Source organism: Mycetomoellerius zeteki, unplaced genomic scaffold, assembly GCF_001594055.1.
Source record: "Mycetomoellerius zeteki isolate Tzet28-1 unplaced genomic scaffold, Tzet1.0 scaffold146, whole genome shotgun sequence".
NCBI lineage: Eukaryota > Metazoa > Arthropoda > Insecta > Hymenoptera > Formicidae > Mycetomoellerius > Mycetomoellerius zeteki.
Genome location: NW_017256404.1, coordinates 304049 through 331357, shown reverse-complemented (window position 1 = coordinate 331357; position 27309 = coordinate 304049). Strand labels below are relative to the sequence as shown.

The 27309-nt window shown below is 37.9% G+C and overlaps 1 protein-coding gene across 4 annotated transcripts in view; it reads left to right on the top strand.

Moving 5' to 3' along the window:
- Nucleotides 1-27309, top strand: part of hth (Meis homeobox homothorax) — a 418172-nt gene that overhangs the window by 375534 nt on the left and 15329 nt on the right. For all 4 annotated transcript variants that reach the window (XM_018462843.1, XM_018462842.1, XM_018462840.1 and 1 more), the window contains exon 12: nucleotides 17209-17267. In XM_018462843.1, the coding sequence (XP_018318345.1) occupies nucleotides 17209-17267 (59 nt within the window). The remainder of the gene's footprint in view (nucleotides 1-17208; nucleotides 17268-27309) is intronic.

The window sequence follows — 27309 nt, the reverse complement described above, 5'->3', positions numbered from 1 at the left end:
ATTTTATACTCGACGTATTGGTTACATAATGATGTTAATTAACGTAGTGCTTGTATTACAAAAATATTTCTTTATTATATAATAAATGCTGTTGCAATTATTTATGATTTGAAGAAGAATTTTTCATTTAATAAGAAGGCCGTGAAGATGACCAACTAGAAAATATTCATCGACTCAATCCGTTCTATTTAATCGGAAAAGCGTGATGATACTACCTTTTATTTCGACAATGAAGCTACAAAAAGGAATTCTATTTATTCCTTTCCGCACACCCACTATCTCGTTTGCCCACGGTCAACCACATCGCACTTCTTCCTCTCTCGTTACTCTACGCGCTTCAGTATACACTCCTCCAGTTTCTGGGTGGTGTATCTCTGAGGATATCCGCGCTAACAAGGTCCACTTGGGTGGCGCGACTACGGCTTACCTGGTCGTTTGCTTTGGGTAATATTACCGCGAGACGTTTTGCGAGCCGGCGGAGAAGTCGCAGCGACGACGGTGGGTGGAACGCGGCACTGCCAACGCATGTTCAACAAAGAAAAAGAGCGAAAGAGAAAAGAGACGAGCGAAGCTTCCATGTTCCTGCACAAAGTTGCACCACGACGTTCGAACTCGTCTTCGAAGGGTTCTTCCTCTCTCTTACTGCGGCCTCGGCATACCGCGACAAAGATATTGCCGGTATTAGCAGGTATGCGATGATGGTTTAAGCTCGACGCTCGCGCGTGTTAGCTAGCGCTATCATCGTTTTCTTTCTCTTTTTCTTTTCCATACGAGATGCAGCCGGCCCAAGTAACGAGCGCATGCAAATCGCTGCCATGACCCTATCAGTTATTTTTAATACCGGTTTGATGGTCGATACCACGATGACCATGTCGAATTTATCCCGACTCCTTGATCGATCAGACCTCCTTGGAGAAACGCTGCAAAAATTTGTGAAATATTATTATGGATGTTAGCTCATCGTCGCCACGATCGAATCATTACGTGTTTATGCAAACGTAATCATTCTCGCTCATGCAGCTGTATAGAAGTATACGTATTTTGATATCATAAATTTGTTAATCATCGTAAAGCAACCTAAAGCTCTAGTATACACGCGTTAAATATACGATAGCTGAGACTAATAAGCGATAATGTTATACATTCGAATATCTTCTTACTTACGATTAGGAAATCGTCAATATCGTTATCAATAAATTGAATACGCCCTATAAATTCTCTGCGAATATGGATTTAGTTTTATTACCGATTTAGCAGTAGACACCGCTCGACATTCGCGCTGCTGCTAACCATAGTTACAAATGTTCACGAAACTAATTCGTTAACTAATTAGAAGAAAGTTAACAGTCTTTTCGATGCGCCATTGAACAATTGTGACAAATTTGCCAATTAAGTTTTCCGAGAATCGCAGTAATACGTCGCGTTTTTTGAATGCAATGTTGCAATCGTAAAAGTCATGACAGCCTACGAGTAATGGCTGAGTAAGGTCATAACGAGATTCTCGCATGCGATTAGAAATGAGACATCTCCAACGTACATCAAATGTTTCGCTCGTGCTTGCGGATGTACGGAGGATACTGTCTATTATCGATTCCCTGAAAGCAACGTCGACAGCAAGTTTCGCGGTTACCCTACTGACGTCTACCCGAATCAAGGTCAGAGTCGTAAAGGAAAACGACAGCGAGCGACAAGGGTAAACTAGTGGTCGATCGATGCGATCGTCTGCGAAGACGGCAATCCCGTGGAACTCTCGCAGGCCATAAACGCAGTAGTGGGCCCCGGGTGCAAGCTCCAGGGTTTATTATCGGCCCGGGCTCCCAATTAAGCGGCAGCAGCTGTGAAAATTAATGGAGCACAGCTTTTAAGATGTAATTGGGAACATTCATAACTCAGGATGAAAGGAGAGGGAGGTCAGGTCGGCTCCGAGAGTCGAAGGAAGAGGGCCAATCTTCTCGCGCTTTCCGAGCACGCCTTTTGTAATTGATATACCTATATACATTCTGAATAAAATCCATAAATAAAATCCAATTGTAAGCGCGAGCATACTTTGTTAAGTAACGAACGGCGATTAATTTGCTCGGCAACTATCGCCGATCGTACTTCACCGAGGGATTCTCATAAATAAAAAACATCATATCGTTGGAAGATTGATAATCTGCGCGAGAAATATTTTGTTATCAATGTTATATTCATTACACAAGCGAAAAAGCTTTAAATTGCTCGGAAGATTGCAGAGAGATGAAATACAGATATGAACGTAGTACAAAGAGAAGAGAGGTAAACAAACGAGGCGAAGAGCAAACGATAGATGAAAAGAGGAAGGATCTCCGTTGCTTCCGCGAGGTGGTGATAACAACGACGTAATAATAGCGAATGACGCGGCATTGTGCGCTCGGAGGGACAACATTCGGGGATGGCAAAGGACCGGGATCGCGAGCGCCCCTTTAGACGGTCGTAAACATTTCGTAAATTTGCTCCACAGGTGTGCCATCGTGGCAACTAAGCCATCCCCGACCAGCCGAACTCGCCTATTTATTCGCGCGATGTAAACTGCATGCATTAAAATTATTCGCTCTTGCAGAGCTGGCAAATCTTCTTATAGTTCTCTAGTTGATAAAGAAGAGGGAACCATATAGTTACAAAAGATTAATAATATAAAATTTATCCACAATATTCAATAACGCTTCATAAATTATCGTGTGTTTAGTATGGTATAATTTTTTTGGAAATTGAATCGATGGAAAACTATTAAAAAAAGCTGACGTATTATTATATATTATTATATTATATTATATTTGTTACATATTCATGTTTGAGACATCAGTGTATTAAAAGAAGAAAAACTTATTCTGTAATTGCGGTAATATTTAATAAAATGTTAAATACATCCGTTTAAATATATACAATATTCGTTTTTAAGTCTCACATTGTACAATGTTAAGTACTTTAATTTATAGAGTACTTACTTTAATATTGTAATTTTGAAATATTCATATTACAATTAAGTTAAAATAATTATCATTGCTATAATAGGATTGCAAAAATAGAATTTTCAACTCCTCCATCTATCTATCTAAAATTCAATGGTAAGATATAAATGTTTAAGTACATCACCCGTGGCCTTCAACGATATCTTTCTAAATTTATTTATATGTATTTCAATCTCCAATCGCGAATCTCGCAGATCGCTCAGATTCTCTCTTGGAGAAATTCGAATAACGACTTCCCGTTATCTCATCCAGCAGTGTAATTGCCGGAGCAATCGTTAACCGGGATTATCTCCTGGTCCTGGGACGTAGCCTCTTCCGCTTCATGGACGTGTGTTTCGTGTTCCCATGCTGAATTCGGTTATAGACGGTAAGGAGAAGGAGTTATGTGATGGCAGACGTGGTGGAGAAGGGGGAGGGGGAGGGGGAGAGGGAGAAACTAGCAGCGGAGGGCAGGCAGCGTTCCGGAAACTGCGCGCGGATGTTTGCTACGTACAACGTTGTACGAGCAATGGCGGCGGCAACGGTAACCCTCTTCGCATGAAGTGATGGAGGAGGCTCCGTGCCTAGGATACCGGTTTCCGGTTTGGTTCTTCGATAATCTCGATCTTGAATTCGCCGCACCTGCGTCCTGCCTCCTTTTTACGCTATCGCGAAAACTGAGTTTGCTACGAAAGAAATATGTAAAATCCGCATGAACAGCGGGTGCAGCACGTGTGGCTGTTCCAACGCTCGGTTTTTCAAAATGAAATTGCCGGCGAAAACGGCAGTCCGATAGTTATGGGATAGTTTCATCGAAATTTGATCTGAGAAAGGTTTTAGGAATATCGTAGATCGCGGTTATAAATTTCCTTTGTAAGTGCACGAGAGCACACGCGGTTTGAATATGAATTCTATTAAACCGACTGCTTATCAATTTGTTTTGAGAAGTTTTACTTTTTACGAAACTTATAATTATCATATACAATTGTAAATTCTTTTTGCGCAATATGAACCACAAGTATTAGTTGTTCGTAGCTTATAATGTTATTGAATATATGTATTGTAATGCTTTTTATTTATTTAACTCTTCAAATTAAATAACAAATTGAAAAAGAGCTGTTAGAAATCAGCGCGGTAATAGTCGCACCTTGTATTTGTTTTAATTTAATATTGCTTTTTCATTGACGTGATATGCAAACCTTTCGACTCAATATCGGGTCATTCTCAATGTACAAATTAGTTATAAATTGGGTTTGGCAACTGATTGTGGACGACACTTATCTTACTACAAATAATGGATATGAGTTCGAGATTATAGAGAAGCACACACAAACTTATTACTTTTCACGAAAATCTAAGTGGATACCTACAATTTGTAACTGATTTGTACACTGAGAATAGTCCGATATTGAGTCGAAACATTTATTGTATCATCATCTCGATGAAGAAGAAATATTAAATTAAGTCAAATCCAAGATGCGCACTACTTATCGCGCTGACTCCTAATAATATACTTTTCCAATTTGTTATTTAATTTATTTAATGACGAGTCCTATTATTGTATCAATATTTTAACTTTTCAGTTGCACTTTTTTTTGCATCTCTACACAGAGCATAGAAATATAATGTCAAAGTCGACATAACGGTTACGCGCGACGAGCTATTCGCCTCGCGTGTTCCCTCATGGGCTCTATTAGGAAAGTGTGATGGAGTTTTGCGAGCGCGATTACACCCAAATGAGAATTACCCCTTCGCTATACGCTTAACATGGCGATGCGGAATGGAGGGATGAGTGAGTTCGACCCTTTCACAGTCACCCCGCCTTGTGCGCTCGTCTGTGTGTCCGTCCGATGCGTGTTACGTGTGAGTAATTCTGCGTCCTCGACGATGCACAGTAAAGAGGGACGATGGACAGAAAATTGCTTTATGCTCTGCTCCTAATGTACCGGAATGGCGCAGTTGCGTCGTGATGGCGGCCCAAATACATGTCGCGGTTCTTTGTCTCTGAATATGTATGCTTTTAAGCCATTTCATTAAGATAATGATTTCTGCATGAAACTGATTTTCAATCACTCAGATAAAAGTTGATTGTTACCAAAGTATTATTAATTTAATTTATATTCGCGTAAATCGCTTTATGTATTATAGATGCGTGATAAATTTTGGAAAAGATGTTGAGTGAATTAGTAATAATTTTATTTCTGTACACTTTACGTTTTAGAAAGGTGTGAATTCTTCTGGTTTGAGAATGCTAAAATACATTGCTGTGAATGGATACATTGCTACTTTATCTAATAAAATTGCTTGAAAATTATTTGTTACATTTTTATTTTATAATATAAAAAGTAAAATAGCTCATTATATTATAATTTATATCAATACATCAATATTGTATGATAGCTTGCATAATTATTCCAATTATTATATTACATTATCTTTCTCTTTCCTTTCTTCCTCTATCATGGAAAAGTAGATATCTGCCGGACAATCGTCTTGTCTGAATCTGCACAGCTTTGGTCTGCATATTGGCCGAGGCGTGTTCCGCCATATTTCATACTGTTATACAAGCAACTACACTACGTCGACGACTAAACCCGCGGACATGGAGAATATGAGATATACCGTGTGTGTGTGTGTGTGTGTGTGTGTGTGTGTGAGCGCGCACGCGAGGGGGAGAGAGAGAGAGAGAGAGAGAGAGTAATGGAGAAATCTTGGAGCCTCGCTTGGACCTATGGGGTTGGAACTTGGAGACTGCAAGGATATCGGAGAGCAAACCGGCCCTTGCGCGTTATTTAGCGACAATGTGTCGCGCATAGAAACGGCCTTAAAGCAGCCAATAAACGCCGTTACGTGGCCGTCCATAGTCTCCCGTTCCCTCAGCCTTGGGGGCCAATTTCGTCAGATTTTGGGAAATTGTTGTTACGTCGAAAACGACATTTGGCGTCGCGCTTGGAATCAACAAACAGAAATGGCCAACTATTGAGAATCGCATAGTTATCTTGAACAATCACCATTGGGAATTACCACGAATTCTTAATAGATTTTACAACTTTTCAATTATTATAGCGTAATACTAATGAGAAAATCTGAAAACGATGTCCTATCGCTGCGAGTATAACTTTCTTTTTCAAAACACATGATCTATACATAATCTGACATTTCATGTTATCGTAATTTCATGTTATAATAATAATCGTAACCTGGACATTCATTAATGCTTGTTCTTTACTTTTGTCAGAAAGATTCGTTATCTGTGATGTTTAAGTCACACATAATGAATATCCCTGTCTTCACTGCATATATTCAATCACAATAACAAGTAGAAGAATGAGAGCGTACGAGGGAGAAAGACAATTCGTATCGACCCCCAAAAACGAACCTTGCGCTCCCATGCCCAAAGGACTGGTTTGCCTATTAACTCTCTACGTGCCGCGACGCTTAAATGTTCCCCTTTACGCTAAGATAATGAAAATTACAAATAGCCTTGTACCGAACGTGCGTACGCGGTTTGCACGCGCTGCGTACAAGTGTCATGCATGTTGAAATTTGTGTGCTCTCACGCACGCCCGTTCTGGACTCTAGGAAATTACAGTGCGTTATGCCAGTGAAGATATGTACGAGTATATCAGCGGCAAGAAAAGCAATCACGTGGAATACATTTTTAATATAGGCTATAGGTATATTTTATAAAGTAGATTACTTTTACTGTCAAGCAGCATCGCGCATCAAGCCAAGAATTCAAGCCAAGAATTTCTTGTAAAATTCAAATGCGATTTTAATATTTTTGTTATAATATTATATATAATATATAATATCAGTGATTAGTCTCATATTAATATTCAACTTATAGAAAGAAATAAGAAATAATTCTATAATTGAAGAAATAATGTGAGAAAACATGTTAAAAACAATAAAATAAGTTAAAAACATGTGAAACACTGTAAAAATGTAATTAATATAAAAACATTAATGCTTAAATTGACTTTCGTTGGTTAATAGATAAAGCGAGAAGAATGAGAGAGCACAACAGAGAGTAGTGGGAGCGAAAAAACCGCTGGAAATACGACTAATCATTTCTTTCTCTGTTTTGATTGCAACAATGTCCATTCGTTTCCTCGTTGTCCGCCATCTTCAGCTGCGTCGATCTAAGCTGCGATGCAACAGCGAGGGAGTTGAAGGGCAATGCACGGACGGTGGAGGGCAGTGGCGAGCAACAACACGCGCGTCGACGAAATTAGTTTTCCAGATAATCATCTCACGGTATTGTGTGTTGCGTCGTAGTTTGCGTGGAAGTAAAGGAGCCGGTGGAAGCGACGTCGCTGCAGCCAGCGCTTCGAATACGTGGCCGGGGCACGCGGCTTAAAATATAAATGCGGATTAATCTGAAGTTACGAGCGTACGCTCGATAAGGAACGTAATTTTCGTGAACCAGCGGGAACCCATTCTCTCCGAGAATCACTAATTCTCCACGTATACGAGAACGTAATTGGGACATTTTGATCGATCCGCGAGAACACGTGACTTTTTTGCTAGAACGTGTGGTGCACGACAATCACGCGAAATTTACCTTTTTGTTTATTATTTAATTCGATATCGATTATCTGTATGCGAAATTTTATTCCCTTTCTCTTTTGTACGCACATGATATGCACCGAACCGCTCACAAAGAATAGCAAAGATCGTAGCGTTTTCCACGACGACGACCCCTTTCTACTAACGCCCGCGTCTCGCGATGTTCTCGGTGATTAATGTTGCCGAACAAATTGTCTAGAAAAACATGTCGTAGCCAGGGCGCCCTCCGCCCATTCGGTGCACCCTTTATCTCCCGGGTCGCACCACCCTTATTTCCCTCGAGCGGAGAAGCGTACCCTACCGCCGTCACTGTTGCCGTCGTTCTCCCTTTCCTGCCGCACCATCCTGTATATACAGCCGTCGTGTATACATGCCTGCATACATACATTACGCAGATGATATCCGAGTAATCCGATTTACTTCGACTTCGCTATCAACGTTTGCACCCCCGCCCATTCCGAGTAATTATACGCCACCCTGAATGCTGCGTTGCACTGCTAGTTCTACATCACGTACGACGTGAATTTGTGCCAGTTAATGAGAGATTATGTTATTCGAGGCTGAGCATGATTTTTGTATTTTAAAAGGATTCGTTAATTCGCCAATATAACATGCAGAATTTTAATCAGTTAAATAAAATTACAAAATTGAAGGCTTAAAAATGTACATGTCTATTTATAATATTTAACTGTCTTTATTTTGGTGGAGACGATGGATTTAGTTAGTTTAGTAGATGTATATAATTGTTTCCCATAAGAAGAGTTTAATCGGTTATTAATTATAGAAAAATTCAATTCTGTGCCACCTTGATGCAACCATTTCGTCAAATATGAAGATCATAAAATACAAAGAAAAACACGAACTAATCCTACATCTTTATTAAACTGCAATATGGACGATGTTGAACGATGCAAAGAATTGCATCACATGGTTCTAAATTTCTTCTCGTTAAAGTCACATATGACATCGGCATAGGTACAGTGCCCGCAAAAACCTCAGACAAGCGACACCATGTCGCCGACCATGCTCATCTCTACTAAATCTACGCTATCTTGGATCTCCTCGCTTCCCACCTGCGAATTACAAATTACCGGAAGACTTGCAGGACTCCGCCAATCTTTGCAATCTTCTTACTTTCTACCTTCCATTTTTTTCTCTTTCTTATCTTCTTTTTCTTTTTTTTTTCTTCATCTTATAAGCAGTATAAGCATGACAGACGTGCCACGGTAAAAGTGGACATATTTGCAATCGAGTCATAAAGAATTGATTTTTCGTTAACATTGGTACGCGTTCTTGTCACATCCTAAACTTAACTGGATCTTTCCATTATATTTGTCTTATAATATACATGCCGTTTCTCGAGGAATCACATTCTTATAAGAAAAATGTACATTACAATGTGAGACGAATAAAGAGAATGGGTTCCATAAAGTAATGTAAATCATACGATTATGATTTTTTTAATAGAAGAAGATGTCATCAGTTTTTAATCATTTTTTAATTGTAATGCAATTATTTTATTTATGCATTAATAGTAAAAATAGGAAATTGATATTATAATTATCATTATCGATTTTTACGTTTACAAGACTGTATATCGATGCATTTGGCGACGTACGATCCATGCACGAAGCATTGCATTGGTGCGGCTGAATGGAGCGCGATTGGACGAGAAAGCAAAAAGGAAGAAAACGGCAAAAAAGACATAGGTATCTGGTAGCGATTTCATGGTATTATTTACATCTGCCGGGCGAAATGCGGTGGCTCGGCTCGTGTGCAACGGGCGACACTTATATCCAGACAAGTGAATGGGGACAGGTATCCCTCGTACACATGTAACCTACCTGTATACATTTCACTTTTTCGCGGGTAAATGTGCGCGAGCCGCACGCGAGCGCGAGCTGGATATCGTAGGCCGTCGCATAAAGCCCGGATTTTATTACATGAGGATTCAAATTCCGCGCACACGGCCGAGCCCCTACAGTGCGCTCCGCAGAGGCGTGCGGCACGGGATTGTGGAAAGGAGAGAAAGACCGTACAAATATAAAAAAACTGTCTGGGCGCCGCGTGAATCCTCCCGCGGCATAAATCCATGCTCGCGAATTCTATTTTGCGCGGATATATATTCTTTTGATCCATCTCTAATGTCGAGCCTGCCTTCCCCGTGGTCGAAATATCTGGCGTGTATTTTATTTCTTTTTATATCGCTGACCTCTAAATCTCCGAACTCGAACATCGTATCGTGGTTTCTTCATTGCGATCGTGGACCAAGCTCGACAGCCTGTGAAGCACGCGCGCTTGTAAGGTGAACGTAATGGGAACACAAAGACTCGAGCAAGGACGGTGGTCGCAAGAGGGAGGAAGTCGTAACCCGGAATGAGAAACGCGACTGCTCTTCGAGGAGGATGTATATTAGGGAAAAGATTTCACGGCCGTGAGATGGTAAACGTGGCGCTTTAGGGCCGTCCTGAGGACGAGCGGTCAATCTAAACGGCCCCTTATCTTCCATCCGATGCTCTGCGTTTTCGTGAAATCTAAATAAAACGCGCCGGGAGACCTGGAATAAACCGCGTCCGGAGATTACCGAGATCGGTCAGAGACTGCGTGTTCTGGTATAAGTAACGAGACGACTATACTATTACCTAAACAACGACCGTATTTGCGTCAGAAACGACGTGGTAACTGCGGTAGTTGTTTACCGGTTTCGCGCAATTTCTCTTTGTAAGCGACGATGAGCGGCTATTCAATAATAAATAATAGTATTCTATTTAAATTGTAACTTTAGTATAGTAAAGAATATATTATATATAATATATATATATAAATGATTCTAAACATATAAATATATTTTTTTAAGTTTAGAATAGATTACATTTTCTAAATTTTACTTTGAAAAATATAATTCTAAAATATAATTCCTTGAAAAATAAGTTAAAAGTAATAAATGAAAAGAGATTAGTATTATGTATGTATATAATGATGATAATTTTTTAAGGATAGACTGAAGAGACTTGTCAGTTTTTCTCTATTTCTCTCTCTATATATATGTATATATATATATATATTTAGAGAGCTTAATCTAATATCTACGTCAGACACGCAGAAAACAAGACTTTCGCCATTTCTACCATCCACATGGATATCGCGAGTACGGAGATGAGAAGATGGAAAGGGCGGTTGGTAGTTTATAACGGCGTCAGCAGTTGGTACATATAGTGGCTTCGTAGTCAGAGTTTAAGAGACTGTACAAGCTGACGCCTCAGTCGACTCTAACGTTGCGCGGGTGCCACTCGGTGGATAGAGTGAAAATCAGGCTGTAGGAGTATAGCTAGGGATCGTAGCGTATGGAGGAAAGTAGATGGCGAGGGTAGGGTATTAGGTGTGACGCGCACAAGCGGGTAGTATCAGCCCTCGACGCGATGACGACGGCGACGAGATGAGTCTGACCCTGGCGACGAGGTGGCCGGTAACAATCGACTCGAGTACTTTGCTACCCCACAACCAGCGAGGGTTGCGACAGCTGTGAACCCAATAACATGCCTTTCACGAAACGAGCAGTTCTGTTTTGCTCAGGGTTGGGCTGGAGTCTGAAATGGCTGCAACGTGTCTCGATATCTGCCCTATTACTTTAAGTTCTTAAGTCGTCGATCCGTTGCACTGATATATTACTCTGACGATAATATACCCATTTATCAGAGACCCGAAGTTACGTCATGAAATAAAGAAGAGATTTTTTTCTTTAATGGACTTATCAGTCTTACCGATAATCTCGAAATTGTCAAGATTGTTCTGCATTCGCGAATTTAACAGCCGTTATTTGCTATGCTTACACCGGAAAACAATCGATCTAAAACAAGACTTGCCGTGTAAAAAATCGGAGGACTCTACGCATGCATCGGGCAGGCGAAGTGATGTTACGAATGGTAGATACGCAGATATCGAGCGTTGCGGATGTTACTCCTCGATCCTTTTATTGGTGAGATCACCGACGCGGCTATCAACATCAACGTGAAACAGCGCCGGCGCTATCGCGTTCCACGGCACAATTTAGTGGCGATCCCGGCAAAACAATTATATAAATTTCGGAGGTGAAGAGGAGTTTGGGGACGCAGCAAAGCTCTGGGATAACGCGGGGAGAAGGGAATAGAGAGGGAGGAAGTGAACGCGGGATAGGAATTTTCCGAAAAAGCGTTCCAGCAGAGTCATAGATTAAACGCAGCCGAGGTGCACACGTCCAGCCGAGCACGTCGATGCGACGCAGGCAGCCATGCGGCCGCTGCGGCGGCGGGAGCTATCAGTGACACGTCGCGTGTTAAATCGCTTTGTTGACACACATAACCCGTCTACGCGTATCCGATACGCGCGATCGCCGGTCCCGCGTTCTCGGCGTTTATATCGTTACGCCCCTGCGGCCACCAGGAATTCAGCATCAAGTTTACTCATGCTGTGATGCGAAATCTTTCACTGTCGCAGGACTCTCTCTCTCTCTCTCTCTCTCTCTCTCTCTCTCTCCCCCCCCTTCTCTCGTTCTTTGATATTTTCATCTTTTTTGTCGTATATACTTTTTAATAAAGCTATAATTCAAATAGGCAACGATGATAGTTTCTTGTTATATGTGTGCTAATAATTTTTATAATAAAGTTCGAGTCAGTTAATAAAAATTTCATCACACATAATTTTAAAATAAGAAGAAGATGCAATGCAAATGTTTATATAAATCTTGAATACTTATTTAATTTGATGTGTAACAATCGTAAATGCAAATTTTTAATCTGGACAGCAACTCTCGATTTCCAAAATTGTCCAGAGCGCTTGCAATTTTGCCAACGACCTCTGCAGGAAACTTGATTACAAAGTGGAAGGATACGACGATCCATATGTTCATTTAATTTGTCGAATAAGAATTATATATTGTGTAGGGTACGATTCGTTCGTCCGCGAATGCCGCACTTTCGAGGAGATTCATCAGTGTGCAGGCTAGACGTAAGCGGACTGAGTACAATAAAATCATGATTACGATCGGCAGCGCGAGAGAAAACAAAACAGAAAATAAAAAAAGGAGGAACTCGCCAGGAGCGGCACATGAATCGACCAGTGCATTATATTCGGATAAAATGATTTTATCGATCGTAAATGCACTGGCACGACGCTAGTCTTATGAACGCTCAGATTTATATTCCTTCGTTTGATCGCGCGAGCTCAAGCGGCGACCTTACCTTTTTGTTGATGCAATAAAATTATCTTGAAAAAATGTGCGTATGGAGACTTAGAGAGAGGATACACACACACACACATTGTGCTTCGTGTCCTTTTATTTTATAACTCAATCGTTGAAAGAGAGAGAAAGAGAGAGAATATATTTTTTAATTCTGTGATTTGAGTTACTAATTGTAAATTATATCGACTTGCCTATCATAAGAGGTTTATTGAATAATTACTAAATTATTTATATAAGGATTGTAGGTTTTAAATATGAGATACGAAACAGTGTATGTTTCTATTAATGTCTTATCTATACAATCAACTCCTAATAAGCATTTGTTTTCTGGAATGCAATGCTTATGACGGCTGTTTTCTCTGATGCAACGGCAATTCGCATTAGTGAGACTAGAGGTAATTTTATACAGACAAAAATCGATTGTCGATTGGATTGCGAGGTCAGATCCTCATTAACTATGTTCCCTCATTAACTATGGTGCAGGAAGGGATAATTACATAAATAATCAAACTCCACAGGTCGTATGTAGCAGTCCAATTCAATAAAAATAATTGCACCGTTATTACTTCACTATTGATTGAAACCCTCGTTAAGTAGAGCAACACATTCCACGAGATTTAATAATAATAATAAATTTTGATAATGTTAATAATAATAATAATGCAATACTATTCTCTCTTAAGCATATATATATATACATATATATAATATTTTACCTATTTTAATCTATTTTCTCCTTTAAACGATGAAAATTATTTCAACTCATGCGCACTCATTCAGTTTCTAATTAAAACACTCTTTTTACGGCAACTCACGGCTACCTACACGTCAGTCGATCCGTTTCCTAACGCGTAATCATTACGAGACTACCTTTTCGATTTCCCGTAATGCGACGCGAACGCTGAGGCTTCACATTAACGCGGCTCTCGCCAGTAGTACGCCACGGCACGGGAGCGAAATTGATTACCAATAGTACTGCGAGTACGGTAGCTCTCGCGCTCTCGTGTTCGGGCAGTAATGATGTTTTGATGCGAGGACCCGGTGCACTGCGTATCGACTGCAGTTAACTAATGGAGGCTCCCCGATAATTGCGAATGCCGTCGGAGAGTAAATGCTGCTAGCGCGACAGTAATCATCGTTACTCCACTCACGCACTCGCACAACGATGAAGAAAGCCCTTCTCTCATGCTTTTTGCTTGCTGTATTATTTCAAAAAAATCTCTCTAGCTAACAAATATAACATACTATTCTTTTAATAAAATTATTTTATTAGAAATGGTTATAGATATTCATTATGCAATAATTAATTAAAAATTAATTGTGTGTATAGCAATGAAATAAATATAAAGCATACCTTACAATGGTTTTACTGACTGAATAAAGAGGGAATATGTTGCTGATTATTTATATATATAATTAATTTTTTATTGTACTTGGACAATTTTTAATGAGAAAGAGAGAGAGAGAGAGAGAGAGAGAGAGAGAGAGAGAGAGGAAAAGAGGGGATATGGAAAGAGAATTTCAAAAGAATGAAAGAATCAATTCGCAGTTTTTTTACTGTCATCTTATTTAAAATTTCTTAAAATTTCTTAAATGTTATATGAGTCGATATACAGAGAATTGCGTATAACGTATATAAGCAAACATAGGCATTATTCATGTATGAAAAGGCATATGAGAGACATCCGTTCTCCAATTCAATACTATATTTTTATCTTTTCTTGCAGAAATATGTTATATATATCCGTAAAAAGTAAGGTAAATTCCGTATATTAGCGATTCGTCAATAATTCTCGTATGCTTTTTGAAATTCTGTTTGTAATTCATTAGCGCGATTTCCGAGCCGCTCGCTTATTCAATTCGTCCGTTCGGTGTCTGATTGACTTTACCATTTGTTAATGGTTTCTCATTTCAGTCAATGAAAATTGTAACGCTTTTTATAGATAGTATAAAGAACAGAAACAAAATGTCTTATTTTTATATTGAGTAGAAACGAGGGTTGCCGCAGACCTGAAAAATCTGGAAAATTTGGAAGTTATGGAAATTTAAATTGGCCATTAAAAGCTTGAAAAAGTGAAGAAAGAATATAAAAGAGCCTGGAATTTTGAATTTTTTTACATTTTTCTTATTTTAAAGAATATATATAATTTTTTAAATATATCTAATATTTATAGTCAAAATATTGAAAAATTGTACACTCTATAAATCATTTGTTATGTTTTACTACAAGGGGGGCTTTTGGGATGCTCTTACGTTCATTTTGAAGATTTCAATGGCATTTTTGTTTTAAATACAAAGTTAAAATTTAATGATAAAGTATAAATTGAATCTCTATTCTTCATCCTTCCGTATATTCAAAAGTTCTCAGAAATAAATTTGTTTCACAATGCACAGAGAAGGGGGAGGTTCTTGCCTTCAAGGGAAAAGGTTTTTTGACTCGTGATCGATTAAGTGACAATTATTTTATAACGTACTATATTTGTAATGAATTTGTTGATGAATATTTTAGTTTCAAGTCTCAGAAATCTATATTTATAATTTTAATATCTAAATTTTTACTATTTCTTTATTAAAAGATTTATTAACACAAACAATAAAGTTATAATTATAATTTCTGATCTAAATGTTAAGTTTTACTATATTTTATTTATGAATATAAAAAAGAGATGCATATAAAAAAGAATTCTTGCAACGTGATAAGCCTAAGTTTTCCTAGCGTAAGTTGATTTTCGCTAGAGCACCAGGCAACCAAACTCTTGGAAGAGAATTTGGGCAGTTCGCCGTTTTCGTCTCTCTTTGCAAGTCTCTTCTTTTCTATCTTTCTCTTTCTCATTTCGGTTAGAAGGTTGTGCACCATTGTTCGAGCGACATTTCAGCTGCGACGGTGGCTGCTAAAGTGGAAAAGCGGGGGTGGTTAGTGTCAGCTGGTTGTGACGCGAGGTTGCTTACCTCGCCAAAGAGGAATCAGAGGCGTTTAGGAGTATATGGGAGCCAGAGAGGGATCCTTGGTTTCATATTCGCGCAACGATACTCTTTCGTCCGACTAGTCAAGAATTTGATTCCAAAACGATTACATCTAATTATTTATTGTATTGCATTCATATTTGCACCGCATTATTATATTCAGAATTTTCTGATGTTAGAGAGAATTTTTTTACATGACTTTTGGCTGAATATGTAAATAAGTAGAAATTTATTTGTTACAATTTATATTTATGTATGTAACTTTCTCTTACAAAGAAAGATTTATATAGTGTTAAAAAAAATTTGTATGCGGTTTCTCTTCTTTTATTAGAACATTTATAATCCGATAGTTGAATCAATAGGTATTATATATGTTTGTTTTATATTCAGTATAACACTGAATGTATATAATAATTATTATAAAACGATCTTGATAAAAATATCTCAATACATAGTCTGAAGATGTTTATAACGCATTTAGATATCTGATTGACGATATATAATTTATGGTTATCTCTGTACCTCTACGTGCATGTATGCTGGTCACTTGTAAAGTCCTTTACTACTCATTCAGTCGAACGAAGCTCTTTTGACTTTCGATGACTTGTCGAATAACTTATGGACACTCTCTGCGTCTTAACTGCGACAATGGCCATGTGCATCTATGTACAAAAGAGAGATGCGATGAGAGTTTAATAATTATTATTCATAAGATTTTCCTGTGAGAGTCGACCAGACGTGAGACTAAGCAAGAAAGATGTGCTGCAAACAAGCGAGGGGGTACCATCGCTTCTTCGGGACTTGCTTATGTCCTCCTCATCCCTTCTGGCAGGGAACTGGAGTATTCTACGACGGGAAGGGGGTGTGCTCGAGTCAGTCGAGCAGAAACCCAATCACTTCCGGCGTCTGCGCCCATTAGGGCGCCGCGACGCTGACGTCGGCTGACGTACGCCCTTCCTCTTCGTGTTTCGCTCATTCTACCACCGTTCCTCCCTGGTTGTTCCTATCTCATACTATATTGAACTTACTACCCTCTTGGACTTCGACCAACATCGAAACAGACCGCAGATCTATTGTTCGGAAAGCGTTCACATGGAAGCTTCTTCAACGCGGTTAATGACGTATCGAGGATTTTCTTCCTCTTTACCGGATTTTTCCGTTTTTACTCGCTCATCTCCCGAACCAGTTGCAGTTCGCTTTTTCTTGATTGTTACAAAGATAGCGAATTGCGTCAAGACAATCTTCTTTTACATCGCTTACATAAAATGCGAAGGAAATGAAAAGGTGTAAAGTATAATATTTGCAAGACGAATTTATGAAAGTAAAAAAAAAATTCTTTATTCTTTATATAATATATAGAAAAATTATCATATTTTAAGAATTAAACGATTATTACATTTGCTGTATCGAAAAATTATCTTGCATTATGAATTATTAAAAATAAATAAATTATTTTATTAACGTAATTTGTTTCGTTTGTTTCAGGTTCATAAACGCGAGACGTAGAATCGTTCAACCAATGATCGACCAGAGTAATCGAGCCGGTAAGACGAATCCACTTCAGCCAACAAACATTTACATACACTCATACAATACAAGAGACACGTACAATATTGTGCCATCTATGCCGGATATATCTCACGAATATATTTATTTTCCGTATCACTTTTCTCATTCTTATGAATTAACATAATTTATTTTAATTTAAATAAGATGAAATTTGTTTTTTTAATAAGGTGCTTTAGTAAGCCAATTTCTGTGCATTTTAAGATTGTTTCATGTTACTAAATTTTTCAATAAAGTTTTATTTTTAACGAAAAATTATTATTACATTTAATATGAATATTTATTATGATTTCTATCACAATGAGAGAAAATTTAACATCGAATTATTGTTAATTCTGCAAACTAAATTGTACACAAATTTCATAAATATCTATTAATTATATTATACATATGTTAAAAAATACATTAATGTCAATTTATGCAGAATTATAAAGTAATTTTTTTTATTTAAGATACTGTTTTTAAATAATAGTATTTTTAAAAAAGTCTGATTTATTATATAGAAAATAATTAGATTATGAATTTCAAATTAGTGTTGTCACTTTTACAATAAATACAGAGTATGCAATAATCTTACATTAATATAAAGTACTTAATCATTTTCTTTTTACATACTAAAGGTAGCAGTTAGTACGGAAACTTGATTAACAGCTGATGATTTACGAATGGTTGTATAGTATAATTATAGTTGACAATTTGATGCAACAGTCACATCTAATATCTCTTTAATACTTCATGTAACAAATATTCAGTCTTTACGTAGTATATTCTTGGTATTATTTTTTAATAAACGAAACATTCGACTCGAATGAAACCTTTAGCGTCGTATACATTATATTTGTATATCCGCAATGTTTCTCTCTGAAATCAAATCACTTCGTGATTCGATTATCAGTCGTTCGCTTATGATGGAAATTTGAATTTCACTTCTCTCTTGCATGTCTGATTAATATTATGTCCGACAATCATTCCGTTTCGTGATTTAGAAAGTATTATTATCAAGTTTCATTTCACGCAAATGGATAATTCGCGAACTGTCAATTCTCTCTTTAACAGAATTTTTAACATACAAATAAAAACTAAATTTTTAGAACTAAAATTTCTTTTGTGTTAAGTAATTAATATACATATATGCATAATTTTTTATCTATGAAGATTATATGAGGATAAAAATTAATAGTAATTACAATCAGAGTAAAAGGGAATAGACGCTGAAATTCGTGCGCTATGATATATTCGAACGTATTCTCTTAAACTAAGATTAACAATTTTATTAAGTTCATCCAAGCAATTTCGATTAAATTATTTAAGTAATTTTGTATATGAGGAAATTTGTGTTAAAAAGAAATTTGTTTTAAAATATTTTTTAATTGAGCCGCATATAGCGTTTACAGCTACATATTAAGCATTTATAAAATAAGAATATTTTTTTATGTATTGTAATAATCTTATTAACTTTATTAAAGATAGAACAATATGAGAGAATTGAAAGTTTGATACATCAGGAAAATATATTCCTTCATCGAATAATCTGTAAAGATGACGCGTTTACGAGGAGAGAATCACTTCGTTTGCAGTAAAAGGCGACAACAACGGGTCTTCGTGTTTAGGATAGAGCCATTCTCTTTCTTACACACACACACACACACACACACACACACACACACACACACTCTCTCTCTCTCTCTCTCTCTCTATCTTTCTCTTGTTTTCTCTCAGTTAGGGTTCAAGGGATCGGTAGTGATTCGGATGATGGTGAGAGGGTTCTTCCGTGGAGTATCGGGTGGGCAGAGGTGGATAACGTTCCGGATAACGTTCGGATAACACTCGGATAACGGTGGGATAATTGGTAGCGGTGATCAGACCGAGTTTTATGATCAGGGAACATGCTCCCGTTGCCACAGTGGAAATTCTTCTCACTCTAACGGTTGTCTTGTCTTTCTCTTGCGTTTTTATTCGTAACCGTGTCTTTGTTCCGCGACGTGGAAAGAAATGCCCGAGGAAAAGTTTGGCGAGGGTAAGTCGACTAAACGGTCGAAATATACAGAGAAAGAGAGAGAAAGAGAGAGAAAGTCCGATTCGCATCGTATTTTTACGAGTGACCCCCTCATAAACACTCACTGAGTTACGGGTTGTTTGCTCTGTCGAAACTGGGCTTTAGGGGTGCTTTATCCGCTATCCAAACGTATCCACGAAACGCGCTTTCTGGAATAGCAAGGAATCGGTCTCTTCTTTTTTCTCTCTCTTTTTCTCTCTTTCCTCCGAATTGACGCATACGCTTCTCGCGGGCTTCTGCAAATGATAGTCCACAGCATGCTTCCGTACTTTTGTATGCTAGATAGAAAACGTATAGAGTGTACTATAACATTCAAGTGTTCAAGTTCTTTGTGAGAATCTTCTCCGTGAGTATCATAAATGTCTTTGTGTTCTCCAGATTTTATTCAAATTTACAAGAGTATGTTATCAATGTTATAAGACTTGCGCGAATTGATGATTACAATAACATCCTGTAATGTAAGATTTCGCAGATAATTAAAAATTTTTTCTCAATTAAATTTCAGAACCTTCGCTTTATTAAACTTTCTTGTTATATATACAGTATGTATATTATTTAATAAAAAATTGACATCCGACGCTATTAAGAAACGCTTTCTTTGCTGAGTCAACAATATTAATAATTGCGACGCATATGTATTACCAGTGAATTCGAGCGATAGTTAAAGGGATATTCGCGAGGGAAATGACGGAAGAGAGGCTTGTGAGTATCGGGGGACGAGGACAGCGAGAGCTCGGCGACCTGAACGTCGTCGTTCGCATCGGGCAAAGTGGAAACTCGTGTACGCCAGATTATCATCCCGAGTCAATCCTGATCACAGTTCCATCGTGCCGCAAACAGGCATCCCACGACCTTTCCAGCCCTTCCGCCTGCCGGTGCCATTGCCTCCGTTTTCTCGCTTACTCTTCGACTGGGAAACCAGTTTCACTAGAAAGAGCACATCTTTTGCGCGCGATTGAAATCGATGGAGTTCTGCGAGGGCGTCCCGCTGCTGTCTTACGTTTCAGTCGATTATTGTAGCCAGAGAATGACACGCGGAATATTTTCATGGATGGAAATGAACATGATGAAGGAGAGAGAGAGAGAACAAGAAACGTCGTGAAGGTCCACCAAGTTCGCAGTTTCAACTATTTTTCCAATTCCTCAGAGATTCAGCCTGTATTACTCCCCGTTTGCTCCTATTCTGCTCTCCATCGACGATCAGCAGTCCATTAAAGCTTAATAGCCGAAGCATTAGGCCCCAGGGCAGATTTTGTTCCAACGGAAGTGAGATAAATGTGTTTTTCAAATGCTTCTAGTCCCTCGTGATCTGTTGGTAGCAATGCTAAAATTGTTGTTTGTCCTTTGAACGATTGTGTTTTTATAGTTTTATACCATCGATCGAAAAACACTTTCAAATAATTTAATCTTATTGATTAGTAAATGCAAATTATTTAATTTCTATGAAAGCTTTTTAATTCATAAAAAGTTAAATTTTATTATAAACAATAATCGAATTTATACAAATACTTATTAAATAAAAATGTATTAACATATCTGTTTAGAAAATTAAAGGAATTTTTATAAAATATAGAAATATTTTATGTTTTGTATTTGTCAAATGCCTCGTCTTTCCTTTATTAATTACGCAGAAATTCAAGGAGCATATCGCTATCTGTCCACATGTACTTTCGAATTGTGCCATAATCTTTTTCATGCGAGCTCTGCGAAGAATTGTATTAGAACGGAATCACATACACACGTTAATTCAGAATACATCTCAAGACGACGACGGTGTCGACGACGCTCGTGCACGACTTGTCGGAACTTGCAAGCATGCATATCCTTCTCGGTTCACTCCTCCATATCGAGCTAATGATGCGCGTCGGTCGAATCATCAATCATACTTTCATTACGTAGATTCCAGCTGCTCCACATTGACTTCGTGGCCCGTGGGGCATTGTTATTATTCCGAGATGAGAGATGCATTCCGCGCACGAGAGCGCACTAACGTTTCGCGCGTTACACACTCCGTGTGCGCAGAAATTCCCGCTTATCAATCTCGATATCGGTAGAAGCCATCGCGATCGGTGGAGTTTATGGTTCACCTCGTTTGCCTTAACGATTGCAGATCCGTATCTGCGTTCACGGAGACTGTAACACGCATTTTATTTCCTCAGCATGGCTTGCGCAAGTTGTTTAATATTCTGGAAACACGTATATAAAATGCATCATATTGTCTGTAATATTTGGTGCAATTCTGATACCGATATTTTAATATTAATGAAAAATATATTGTCGAGATATTAAATTACGTGTAACGATTTTGTGATAATCCGTATTCACATAAAAATTTTTCCTAACAATTCTTAATTTGTATTACTTTATGCGTAATAGCATACAAATTTTTTGCGCGAGGATAAAATAAAAATCGGTGTATAGTTGAGATTATTGCTTTGATTCATTGTTAATTCCCTTTACCTTGCATTAGAAATAGAATAGATTTAGCGGCGTTAACGCATCATCAAGAAGTAAAATTATGCACGACTTTCTAGTAAGCTTTAATTAAAGTTCTACTATATACATTGCGATTGTATTTGAATGGATTATAGTTATTCTTTATCCGGCAACAAATGAGTGGCTCGCTGAAATTAATGTAAAATTAGTTGTTTGCGCGTCTACGTAGACAGTAAAACCTTCTCACGCGGCGCTTTAACGCTATCGTTCCTAATACCGCTCATAAAAGCGTGATCCCTTTTAAATCCTCCTCCATTCAATCATACACGACCACCGCGTAAGCACTCGAACTATAAACTATAAACCGGTGGCGCATCGTTTTACGACATACAAGCTGCCGCCGCGTATCTCTCTTGCGAGATTCTATTAGGTTTATACGCGCGGAGAAACCATGCCAGAATAGGAAGGATACGTTCTTCAGAGTGTAGAAAAGATACAGTACAGCGAGCGTAATATATTATCACTGACATCTCGCAATAGAAATAATGATAATTTAATTGCTGAAGTTCCATTTGTAATTAGTCTTGCGTATAGACATTTGTTATCCGACGTGCAAGATCAGGTGTGATAGCATATCTTTGTTTCCGGTTTACTAAGAATATGCATGTAGTTAATTAATTAGGGTAAAAGCAGGGAATATGAAATATTCTCCGATATAAATATACTCCGATATAAATGTATATGAAGACTTTAAATTAATGCAGAACTCTTGAAAAATATGTTAGCTACAACATCTAGTAAATAAAAGTTACCAAAATTTATACTTAAAAATAGTTCATATTTTTATTGTACAATAATACGTAGAAAATAAAATACATTATTTAACATGAACAATAAAGAACGAAGTTAAATCTTGAATTAAATTATTATGTAAAATAAATATTAACATCTAAAATAATCATTATTCTTCACAATACGAACTAATTCTCAATCCTCGATATATGTATTCCTTATTACCTACATATCTTCATGATAAAGATACTTCTCGTAGCAATAAACAAGTTAGAAATCGTAACTAATCAGCATAATATTGTTCATTGGAATATTATTAAAAACGTCTATGTAATATAAACATTAAAAACTTACCTTCAGTTTATGAGAACACTTTTTTAATAAAGCTCTTGAATCTTCAGAACCAACAAAAATAAATAAATGCTTATGCTAACAATACACCTTGTTCACCGAGTTCATTGCTTGTTATGACACGTTTAGCAGCAATTGCAACAACTTTCACCGAAGTTGCAATGTTGCAGTGCTTTATTTAAAAAAAAAAACTCCTATTCCACATTTTTAACCCTATTCCGCATTTCCTGCTTTTACCCTATACATCTTGTAGTGAAACGTACAATAAATTTAATCAAATTTGATGTAAGCATAATAAATAAATATAAATAACAACTACTGTAATCATCAGTTTAGAATATATAAAGCGTGTTTACAAAAAAAATACGCTTATTGATTAAAGGTAACTACATATAATGAAAATGCAAGTGTTTAATGGTGTGAGAAAATCTTTTAATTACAATATGAGAAAAGCAACGTTACTCCCTTAAATTGATTCCGCGTTTTCTTGATAGTAACTTTAATCTCCAAATATTTACTGAAATAACTTTTTGGTAGAACTCTCCAATGCGCTATATCATGTACAGCGCTGTCTAACGTCAAGACTGTATATAGTTACAGCGTCGGTAACACCGGTAGAATCGTCGTTCCCTCACGTGCTGCCAGAATGACGCAGTAAAAACGTAACAGCGGCACCGAAGTACCGTAAAGCTGCGACCGTACGGGGCATTTCGTGACGATACCGTGATAAAAGGCGTCTGCTACCTCTATAGCGACGATACAGCCGAGGTGTATTTGTCGAGCTTCCTTCTGTCTTGAAGATGACCATTGAGTCATTGCCGAATGAAATATACTTATGTTGCACTAATCCAATTATACCATAATCCAGTTCTTATAAATCATTGAAGTGAATGTATATTATTATGCTCTTTTTTAATATACTTCGAATAAAATTTGAACGCTTTCATTAACATAATTAGAGTAGTATTAAAATTCAGTATATTTTAATCCATGCGCTGTATCAAGGCTCAACTTAATATTTGACACGGCAACGGAGTAATTAAACAGCGATACGATTAATGAAGCAGTTTTCCTTTTTGTAGTCGACAAAAAGTATCCAATTACGACGTGAGTTAATTGATCGCTCAACGAGGCCATTTATACATCTTTAATCTTTATATCTCTTTACTAACGTAAGACTGGTTGTCGCAACGATGACCGATCTATTCACTGATTTCTGTCGCGGCTTGTTTCTGCGCGGCGCGATAATTACTCTTTCCAAGTATACGAAATTCGCCATCCTCTTCTTTCTTCTCTACAATAAACGACTTCCTACGAATTGCCTCTGCTATAATCTCAATAAACATCGCTCATTCAAGCGCACTCAACTCCTTTGTCTGTTTGCCGGCTTTATGAGTTGGCGTTTGCGTACGCATTATATTAGGTGTACGAGAGAATCTTCGAGGAAAGCAGTTGCGACGTGTCTGTCGACAATATCTTAATTGCCAATTTTGCTTATTACTCGCCGCATTCTGACGATAGAGTCGGAGGTCAAGATGAGATGAGAGTTCATACGTATAGTCATAGATAACACAAGTGGTCGCGTTTGCGTCGTTTATTTTTTTGTCGTTTCTTGATCACTTTCGCATTACCTCGTCTCTTTTGCTGTATTTACCTTTTCTCGACTGTTTTTACAAAAATTTGATTGTCATTTATGACAATCGTCGCTTTGTTTTCGTGTCATAGATATCATAGATGAGCTGATGACCGTACTTAAGATCCGATAAATTATTCTTCATGCTCAGTTGTCGAATTATTTCCGAATGTGAGTATATGAATAGTATCAATCAATTAGTATAGTCAATGTATTGTAAAATGTTATTTAATGTATTGTAAAATAATTATGATCATGTCAACTGCATGATAAATTAAAAAGCCTCAATGTACATCAAACTTTTCATCATACAATAGCTTGAAACGCATCGAATGTTGTGTCCAGTGATATAGCACAAGAACGGATCGTACTCTGCGGATCTAGTCGACGCAGACCATTCGTCACCAACTCGCTGAGAGCCTCGGTTTCGATAACGTCGCTCGGTCCCTTCATTCTCTCTCTTCTCTCTTTCTCTCTCTCTCTCTCTCTCTCTCTCTCTTCTTTTTCTTTGCTTCCCTTTTTCATTCGTTCCGATGGCTATAACTGTATTAGTTTGCAGAACGCACTATCTGGTTGCCAAAGATCTCTTGGAGTAGAATCTGCAGAACGAGCAAGCCAGACTAAATATAGGGTAGACCGAAGCGAATTGGATCATAGGTCGAATCGGATCAATGTAGATTTTGAGATAGTTAGTTGACATTTGTCGTTAATTTTATTACTTTTTTATTTCAAAAACAGCTCGTCTGAAACAAAAAAATAATAAAATTGACGATAAATATCGACTAACTGTCTCAAAATTTACATTGATCCAATTCGCCCTCTGATCTGATTCGCCTCGGTCTACCCTATAACGCATCCACTCCATCTCACTTGGCTGCTATTCTCACTTTCCTCACATCGAGGTTGCTCCAACCCCCTTAGCCTGGTCTTTTTCAACCCCTGATTCCCCTTAACGTTCCCTTCTTCGCTGTTTGTCGTGATCCTTCCTCTTCTGCTCAACCACCGGATCGGTCGGCGTCGTCCCTTTCGCGAGAGCTATCAATCAAGGTTGTCAATTTGTAATGGCGATTCTCTGTGTGTCCATTTCGGGGTGGGTCTAGACAGTCCACCGTCTACTTTTCTCCGTCTATCTTCGCACATTGGTGATCTCTCTGTCATCCTCTCTCTCTTTTCGTTTCAACTCTCGACTAGCCTGGCTTGAAGGAACGAGAGAGAGAGAGAGAGAAGAAAAAAAGAGGAGAATGGTAGATTTTAGGAAGCTGGACACCAGCCCGCTGTAAACGTTCCTGCTGGCACTGATCGGATATCGGCCGACGAAGAAAAAGAGAATGCTTCGCCGTCGAGTTTAACGTTCCCCGTGGACCCTGGCGTGCTAAATAAAATGGATGTTCTGGGGTCGAGAATCGAGAGAAATTGTACGGTGGATTCCCTAAAATGTCACTGGAGGCGCCGACATGGACTGCTCGATAGCGCTCTGACGCTGATGCGTCGAAATCGAACGCGTTCGATTTCGAGACAGATCCTATTTGATTCCGCCGAAATGGGCGATTGGTTTTATCGCAACGCTTATTTGTATGAGTCTTTCTTACAATTTTCCATTACTTCTCGAGACGACGAAAACTCTTATGTATGTTCTTTAATATATAGGTGTAAATAAACTAATCACAAATTGTTAGCAATTATTATTCATGCAGCTGTACAATTTATGATTTCATACTTTTATTAGTAGAAATAATTAACTGTACGGCCCAATCTGATATATAATTCTAATTCTGATTGAGTTTAAATGCAAACTCAACCATACTGTCGCAAGAATAACATCGAAGGAAAGTTCGAACTAAAAGGAGGAGCAGAAAATGGACGAGATCGATCGAATGGAGTCCAAGTAGAGACGATTTCTTCCCTCGTTGTTCCCTACCGACCGTCGCCAAGCTCTTTTTTCTCTACGTTTCGCGTCACGTAGACGTGATATAGAGTTACTTAGAGAGCCGATCCCCCGCGCATTACTGCCCTAACGTTCAAAAGGTGCCAGAACGGGTCCTCATATGACATAGATCATACGTTAATTGAAATGGGGTTCATGCGCGCCAGTCGTCGAATACAAACGACCGACTTATAGAAATGTTATTATTTGCTACCATACAGTACCGTGGGGAGAGTATAACCAGGACACTGTCGGGCTTAACGCAGGAAATTGCGTTCTGTTCGTATCAACATTTCGTTGAGCTCGACGCATAAAGGAGCTCGATGGAAGCCCTATCAAATTCTTTTTGTTGCAACTGAAGAAACATTGTCGATAGTAGGAATGGTATAAGCATGTAGAGTATTGTTGTGCACTATTTATACAAAAATAACATATATATTAGAATAAAATAACAATAATAAACGATGTATTAAGGCCGTATATATGTGAATACTCAACAAGTAAAAATTAAAGCCTATAACGGTCGAAACTAGATGCTTAAATAATTTCCATGTGAATTTATATACCACATATATGTAGTCATTTGAAATGCGCGCCGAATTGATTTTTCGGACTTAGAAACGCAACTGAGCTACTGTAGCAATATCAGAAATTAAATTGACAAGCAATTTAATAATTTGATGCTCAATTATTCTATTAGAGAGATGTTAATGTGCTGAAAATCTGTAAATAAATTTATTGCGCAAAATATTACCTCGGCCGGGAATCGAACCCGGATCTCTACACTGAAAAAAAAGATTGGCTGCTGCAGTAAATTAGATGGTAAAA